The sequence below is a fragment of the Rousettus aegyptiacus genome, unplaced genomic scaffold (assembly GCF_014176215.1).
Source record: "Rousettus aegyptiacus isolate mRouAeg1 unplaced genomic scaffold, mRouAeg1.p scaffold_m13_p_14, whole genome shotgun sequence".
NCBI classification, from domain to species: Eukaryota; Metazoa; Chordata; class Mammalia; order Chiroptera; family Pteropodidae; genus Rousettus; species Rousettus aegyptiacus.
The window spans coordinates 59,955,584-59,963,966 of NW_023416289.1; the positions used below are offsets into that span (position 1 = coordinate 59,955,584).

Genomic DNA, 8,383 nt, shown 5'->3' on the forward strand with positions numbered 1-8,383 from the left:
CAGACTTCCGATGGGGGGGGTCGGCACCCCAACCCCATGCTGTTTAAGAGTCGGCTGTGTAGCTGCTGGAACGGAGTACGGCCCAGGAAAAGAAATGCCTCAGCTCTTAGCACCAGTTATGATTACTCAAGATTATCTCTTAACACGGAAGAAAAATCCGTAATATTTCTGAAAGTAACTTACAATTTTTTAAATTTTCAGCACTTGCCTCCTCTTGTAGTTCTAACAAAATTCGAACCACAGCGACCAGAGACGAGAGCCCCGCGGTCGACGGTTGACAGTCGTGTACAGAGAGCAGACGACGCGGACGTGACCGCAGGGCTCGGAGGGTGGAAGGAAGTGCGGGTGGGTCGCTTCATTCGGCTGGAGAGAAAACGCTTCCTGCGGCCCCGGCCGGACCACAGCTGGGGCTTTTCGGGGCAGGTCGCATCGAGTCGAGGTCTGAGTGCCACGAAAGCCACAGGAATTACACCGATTTTCAATCACTGAGGAGTCTGTTCCTCTGGTTTAATTAAGTTTACATTTTTCACAGAAAAAAAAATATATTTCAGGCAAATAAAAACAAACCCCAGGTGAGCATAGCTGAGTGTTTTTTATTTTACCTTCATCAAGGCAGGCGAAGTACAGATGCTGTACAGTAAGAGCGTGCAAACGCGCGGCTCACGACCCCCCGACCCCCACAGGCCTCCCCAGCGCGGCCCCCCCGAGAAGCGCGGCCACCGCTAAATGTACAGAGAGCCATCCGCCGGCCCCACGTAGCCGACTCCGATGAGCAAGACGTCGATCAGCGTCCAGATCCCCAGGCCGCCGAAGCTGAAGAGCTTGCCGAGGCCTTCTCGCCACTGGCCCAGGTAGAAGCGGTCTGCGCCAAAGCCACCGAGGGTGATGCTGCAACAGGAGACAGGGCTGGGACCCTCTGGGTGGCCCCCGCTGCGGCCGCTGTGGCCCCGCGACACCGCTCAGCCGCATCTGGGCGAGGGCGCGAATCACCCTACCCCCTCGTCAGAACATGACTAGTTCACGTTTCACAGCACCGAGTACGCACCTCCCGTCTCGGCTGGGACTCCGCCAACGGAGGGCTGACCTTAGCCACAGGGGGACCACGGGCCGTGCAGGGTCCAAGCGCCCCACCCCGCCGCACTGCGGCGCTGCTCACGGGGACGACTGCCACCACAGCCACGGTCCATCAGCGCGTCCAGGAGATGCGTGCGATCTTCAGCTAGACTAAAATCTAGTTCGCTTTTAAAGGAATCGATCTCGCATCTTAATCTCGAGAGCAAAGCAGGAGCCCGGCTGGACAGAAAGTGTGCGAACGTGGGGGGAGGGGCGGCACCGGGAGGCCAGCACCCAGCTGCGGGAGAGAGTCCTCCCCCTCCCAGTCACTCCTCTCTAACGTGTGTGTTGGGAATGAGTGACTTTTAAGGTTCCTTCAAGGGCTAAGCTCTGCACTACCTGACAACGTCTCAGTGGGTTTCTTCTAAAGTTTTTACCACAGAAAATCTCAGAACATATCGAAGTAAAAAGGAACGAACCCACAATCCAGCCCCAACGACTGAGCATGCGGCCGACCCGGCTCACCAGGCGAGCAAACCCGCCGCACTGCTCCGAGGCACCGTCACGTCCACGGTGACGACAGGAAAGCCACCCTCACGCTTTAAGTCACTCCTTATGTGTGCCGTGGCCATTTAAGGCACCAGCGGGGGGGCGGGGGGCGGGCAGGGCTGTGCAGAACCACTCTATCTTTGCTACTTTTCAGTAAATCTAAAATTCTTCCAAAATAAATTTTTTTAAAAAAAGTTTTCACTGAAATTGTTGCTGACAGTGACTGTGGCCAGTTACCTGATCTCAGGTGTGCTGCACCGGACTTCCCACCACGGGCCCCTGTCCACGTCCAGCCACACCTGCCAGGCGGGCTCCTCCTCCTCCTCCCCCAGCCCCAGCCCCAGGCGGAAGCGGCGGACGCAGCGGAGCCCCACCAGGGACAAGGTGTCCAACGTCCCGACCGTCACGACTCGGGGGGAGGGGAGTGCCACTGACATCCAGCAAGTAGAATCCACAGATGCCGCCACACGGCCCACTGCGCGCGGGGCGCCTGATGACGAGGCTGAGACGCCCCGCCCCGCGTCCTGCGCAGGCCACGGGGCTCGGGCGCGACCGCGGAACCCCGGCCGCAGATGGCGCGGCTTGGTAAGGAGCAAACCCTTTACCAGCGCCCCCGCCCCTCCCTCTGGTGGCAAGAACTGGCACAGTTTTTTTTTTTTTCAAACTTTTTATGTAAAAATTGTAAGTCTATGTGTCTAGATGGGGGAATAGGTGATTCCTATTCTAGATAGGTGATTTTTAATGCATTTTTTTGTCGTTTTCACTTTTTCCAGTTTTCAGTATTAAGAATGTATTATTCTTATGATAAAGAAGTTCCCCGCCCACCTTCAATGGCGCAGAGCGTGGCAGCGGCTCATGGACACGCGGACGGACTCTGCCGGCCTGTCGCACGGCCCCCGCTGTCTGCCACAGGCCGCCCAGGGAGAGGAGCTATCGCCTGCCACTGAACCCCCGGAGGGGCCGCTGTGACCCCCAGGGGTGCTCCCCACAGCTGTGCTTTGGGGAACCCGGGGGAGGGGGGAACAGGGGCCGCGCGTCTGCGGGCATCCACCCACCCCAACAAGGCCGGGACGGCGCCATGGCTGCCCGGCGATGTGGCTCACCTGAGCGCCAGGGCGGTGGACCACTTGTACCCGCCCGTCCAGTTGCAGTACAGCATCTTCGGGAACGTGCGGTTACCTTGAAGAAGCGGAAACGCTCTGCTTAGAAACGTGGGTATAAACACTCTTACGCAGAGACCAAACTGTAACCGGTGGCCTTGTCCTTTAAAATCTCCCAAGTCGGCTCGCCTGACAACGTTTACCAGAGCGAATGGTAAGAAGACAGGCCTCGTGGCCCAGGAGCACAGGCCTCACGCTTAAGTCAGTCACAGGCTTCGGCCCCAAGACCGTGAGATGCCCCATCCATCGGCTGTGAGGACTCAGGCGAAGGGAGGAGCGAGCAAGACAGCGGGCTGCTGAGCCAGACCGGGCCCTGGGAAGAGGGCCCAGGGCACGCACACACGGACACGTGTGGGGCACGGGCACACGCGGACCGGCCCGCGATAGCCCGCAGGCCACCGGCTGTCCACGTGGGAGAAAAAGCGAGCCTGCATCTACCTGGCAGCACGCCCCGAAACCCGCTGCAAGTGGGCCACACACCTGCGAAAGGCCCGACTTACCACCTTTAAAAGAAAAGAGTGGTATTTATGAACCTGGAGTAAGAATAGATTTTTTATAACAAAAAAGAGCTACCTCCGGAAGACTAATAATGTCAACTAATTCAAATTTAAAGTTCTGTTCATCAAAAGACATCAAAACGAAATGGGAACAAAAAAAAAAGGTAAAAACCTGGGAGAAATTTAGGGACACCAAAAAGTTAAATTTCCAAAATACAAAAGAATTCCCAGGACTCTAAGAAAAAGACAAAACGCAGGGACAACAAGAATCAGAGAGGCCGGAGGCCGTCGAGGACAGGGGCGTCCACTGCTGGAAGAGCAGCCTCCTGGACCGCGTTGGAAAATGATGCCTGCTGGAGGGTGCACGTCGCACACACTCCTGCACGTGTGCAACCAGCACACTCTGTAGGAGCAAAAATATAAAAACCCAAATACACAGAGAAACAAACAAACGGTGGCACAATCTTACGATAGATTATCATTCAGAAGTCGAAGGAAAAAGATAGCTCTTAGAGCCACAAAGCTGAGTGGGGGAAAAAGGCCATTGGTAAGATGGTTGCTGTACACAATTCCAAAACACACATGACTGAGCACTGTGTCACACCATAGCTTATTACACAAATGTGGGAGAGCCACACGATTTGAGGAAAAGCAAGCAGGATGAGGACACTCACGCGGGTGACTGCCCCCGAAGGAGGGAGGACAGCCGGGCACACAACCAGCGCCGGGCGGTGGTGACCGCAGCAGCACCGCTGGAGCTGTTCACTCGGTGAAGCTCACCTACCATGCATTGTACTTTAGATCACGCGTAGCCTTTTCGTTTTATCAAATACTACGTTTTAAAACAGCATCGCAAATTTTCTGGGTTTTTCGTTCTGCGTTTTTAAGGAGGCTTGGCATAACTGAAAAGTGCTGATAAATGCTTCTGATGAGTCATTTAACTCGACTTTCTGATGACAGCTCCATGAGCAGGCTGGGAGGAAAGAAGTTAGCTCACGACTATCCTCGCGCTGCGACTCACCCAGGCAGTGCACGTGGTCCCGCACCGTGCAGTTGGCGGCGTGCCGCTGCCGAGGGCAGGACACCGTCACGCAGCTGGTGGAGGCGGAGCACTCGTAGTCGGCTTCCGGAAGCTGCCAGCAAAACCTGCACGTCATGTTGAGGACAAAGTTCTTCTGCGACTTGAAGTCTTGATCCTGTGTACCGAAGGACACGGAACTCATCAATCATAACACAGGAGCTTGTTAATACGTCAATAAACTACATGAACAGCACAAAGTTTCTAAGCATGATCTGGCAGGAAGTGGCGAGAAGGTGGCCACCAACGCAACACGTATGCAAAACACATGTACGTGGCATGACCCTGTAATCATGGAAACATACACCCAGAAGTAGTTACCTAAGGGAACACAAAACTACATCCATTCACATCAAAACCGCTAAGGATATTTTGCAGGTAAGATCGTGAGGACGCCCTGGCAATTAGCTCGATTTTCCAGCGTGCCTTAAAGGGTAATGCCAATATCTAACAATGGCAGACACTACGTTCCAGAAACTACGTTCAGATACTGAGACAACATAACTGTTGGGAGTGAAGCCTCCCTCACGTCTCTCCTAATCCAAGACTTCAGGAGAATGACAGGAAGGGGGGTGGGGCTGGTGGGGACACTCCACTCCACCCCTTGGCAGACCAAGTTCTAGAGAATGAAGTGGAGGAAAAAGTGCCTTCGAGTAAGTGCAGGAAATGCTAGAGCCGCTGATCAAAGGACATCTGTGGGGGACACTGTGGACATCTACACAGGAGGATCCCGTACAGAATCTGTTTTACCTTCCTCGACCATTTCCCAGAACAAGGGTTCCTCAGTTTAGGAAAAGCTGTTCTGGGATCATCGCCCCATGAACGAGATGGACTGACAAGTCACCCAGCCGGTCACGGCCGGGCTTCATCATTCACTTCTCCTTATCTCGCCTCGATGCTGGGATAATATTCCTAATTGAAGACTGCGACAATGACCTGGACCACTTGTTAAACAACACAGACACCTGAGTGTCCCTGACCTATGCTCCTTCAGCAGGTCTGGGGCACTGGTGATTCCCATGGGAGCCCAGTCAAGCAGCTCTGCCAAGAGCACTAGAAACACACCTATGGAATCCTTCTAGGCTCTTCCCAGCTCTCAGACATCACAGTAAGATGTCACTATGATGACTGTAACAGGGTCACCTCTAACGGGCAATAGTCAGTACGCTTGAGTTTTTTCTAGTTCTGACTTTCTGTCAAAAGTCTGACAACTGCTGCAATTTATCCTGCGTCAAAAAGCTGCCATCTGAACCCTTGCAATCAAACCTCACTTGGAAATGGAAGCTTGGGTCTTCTGGTAAACTTGATTTTATTCCTAAAATATTACCTGCAAAATAAAGCGCACGTTCTTTCAGAATTTCCCCACGGTCAAGGCTAAACTCTGCTGGTAACGCGAGGCTCACGGCGGGTTTGTTTAGAACAAGCTGCAGTACTTACAACACAAGTAACGGAAGGCTTGACTGTGCAGTCGAAGGTCACGGGCTTCCCGTAGACACAGGAGGCGTTTGTCCTGCACTCCACGCAGTCCGCGGGGAGCCTGCTGCACAGGCCGTTGCTCGGGCACTTCGTCACGTAGGGGGGGTTGTCGGTGCTTTCTGTGAGAGGTGAGAGCGCAGCTTATTCCCATAACGCTGAGAGGAAAACGATTTTCTAAGGCTAAAGGACGTGACCGTTGGCAGGGAGATGCTATGCGGGGATGAGGAGGCACGGCAGGGTCAGCAACACCTGCGATTAAGCAGGGCTCTGCCACCGGCCAGCTGTGCGACAGTGAGGGCTCAAGAGCGAAGTAAAAGGCATTTCATCACTGTCCCCCGATGACCATAAAAATCAAAGTGCGTATGTATATGAACTGCCAGATGCAAGTGAGGGCCTCAAAAAAACCTACCGTGTGACAAGAGGAAAGAACTAAGACTCAGAGATGGTGGGGTTTGTTCAAGGTCACAGAGGGAGCGGCAAAAGCGGAGACGGAACGGGCCTCTCGGCTTCCTATCCAGTGTTATTTTCCCTTGAACACTACCTTGGAAGAGGAGCCGGTGGCCCTCTATCCATTGGTACCACGGGGTGCACTTGACGCTAGAAAATGCCCTGTCATTCCATACTGCTGCCTCAGGAAACCATTTTTTTCTAAGAACATTTAGTTTTACACCACCAACGTTCCAAATGGTTCTCTATATTAGAAACTTGCTCAGTGGGTCGTAGTTCTATTTCCGGCCAACCGAGCCAGGAGTAAAATATATTTCTATCACTTAAGACCCGGACGTGGTATGGGGACCCCTGTCGCTGCCCCGGCCGCGTCCCCGAGCCCTCGGTGCCCCGCCCCCCGGCTCCGCAGCCTAACTAGCGACTCCGGGGTCCCCGAGCGCGGCGGCCGCGGACCGGCTGCCAGGACGCGCCGGGCTCAGGCCCAGCCCGAACGCTTCCCGCAGGCCGCGGGGCGCCTGACACCCAGCCAGGCCCGCCGTGACCCCAGCCTTAACTCACCGCCGCCCGCCAGGACGTAGAACTGTGACAGGAAGAGCAGCGCGGGGCAGAGGCGGCCCAGGGCCCGCGGCGACCCCGCCACGGCCGCCATCTTGCCAGCGCTCGCGTACTTCCGGCCGCCGGGGGGCGGAACTTCCGGGAGCCCGGAGTGCAGGCGCGGCCATCCGGCGCGGGTTCCGCGGGGCGTGGGTTCCGCCGGGCGTGGGTTCCGCGGGGTGTGAGTGGAAGCTCTGCGAGCGGCGGAGGTCGGGCCCGCGCGGTGCGGTGATGCGGAGAGGCTGCCGGTTCTCAAACTGGCCCATGCCCAGACCGGCGGCCGCCGCTCCTCACGCGCCTAGAGCCCGGGGAAGGTCCCGGGGACTGAGATGCTCACCTGAAGTGACTGAGAGCAGAGACCGGCAAACCTGGGAAGTTGGCCACCATTTATACCCCTTGCCCCCGTTTAGAAGAAGTGCAGCTTGCTGCCAAGTTCACTTAAGGTCACACGCAGGAATGCTGTTTTCTAGGATTTGACAAATTCAGTGATTAAGAATAGTTATGTTTTGTAAATGAACATAAACCACTGCTAAAAACAATGCTATAAATGGAATGACATTACTTATCTCCCAAGGCTATTGTATACTAGAGGGGTGCCGAGGTAGTAATATTCTGTAGCAATCTTCAGGAGTAAGGTTAGGACCGTAATCCCCGCGTGATCTGCGCGTGATCCCCGCATAAAAGGCGCTGGGGTCACTGCCAGCGCTGCTGGCGCGTATTCTCGGGGCAAACAGGAAATGGGGCACGTGGCTGCCTGGTGTTTAGGGAGGGAAATCACTGCTATGTACTAGGTGCTGTGCGAAGGTTTTGATGACATTACATTTCTCACTAAAATGGTAGCTGTTCACAGAATGAAACTGGCCCTAACTGTATGGAAAGCAACGCCCAGGTGTGCCAGGCGGCCCCGCGCTGGGCAGCTGGCCCGGCGGTGTCCGGCCCGCATCTCTCTGCAGCCTTCCTGGTCCCACCGCTCGCTAACTCCTTAAAGGCACGCATGGCTTCGAGGAAGCTTCTCGAAGACCGGGAGAAGCTGGACTTAGCAGGCCTTTGGGGCTCCAAGCACTGGCCCGGGATGTGAGAGGCGCCCAAAGCACGGGCCCCTCCCTGGAGGCCAGCGTGGGAGGGAAGGTGACCGCGGCTGCAGGCGCCTTGCGCGCTCACGTGGCAGCCTGCGCGTATTTCTGTCGCAGCCTCCTGAACATTGACATGCTTCCCTGTTCCCACCCACCTGTCACAACATCACCGGTGGGGAAGGCGGGAGGGTCTTCTGACCCCCCACTCCCTTACTAGCATATTTGGTGAACGGAAAAAAATATATATGTCACGTGGTGCCTGCCCTCAATAAATACAGGCTTAAAACATATCATACACTTTGCCCCTTATAGAACTATACAGGTCTGACACATAATACTGTTGCTTTTTTCTTTTTCTTTTTTTGGCCACCTGTTCAAGAAACTGTGTTGAGAGAGCATGTCCTAAATTTATTTTGAATTCCACAGCACCTAGTCTAATAAACAAAAAATACTTCT

General features: G+C 54.9%; 1 protein-coding gene across 1 annotated transcript; it reads right to left on the reverse strand.

Moving 5' to 3' along the window:
• Nucleotides 1-573: 573 nt before the first annotated feature.
• TM2D3 (TM2 domain containing 3) lies at nt 574-6,928 on the reverse strand. Its single transcript, XM_016154901.2, has 5 exons — nt 6,819-6,928; nt 5,775-5,932; nt 4,281-4,455; nt 2,706-2,781; nt 574-888 (listed from the first exon to the last, which is right to left on the reverse strand). The coding sequence occupies exons 1-5, from the start codon at nt 6,907-6,909 to the stop codon at nt 723-725; spliced, it is 666 nt and encodes a 221-aa protein (XP_016010387.2). The 5' UTR covers nt 6,910-6,928; the 3' UTR covers nt 574-722.
• Nucleotides 6,929-8,383: the final 1,455 nt, after the last annotated feature.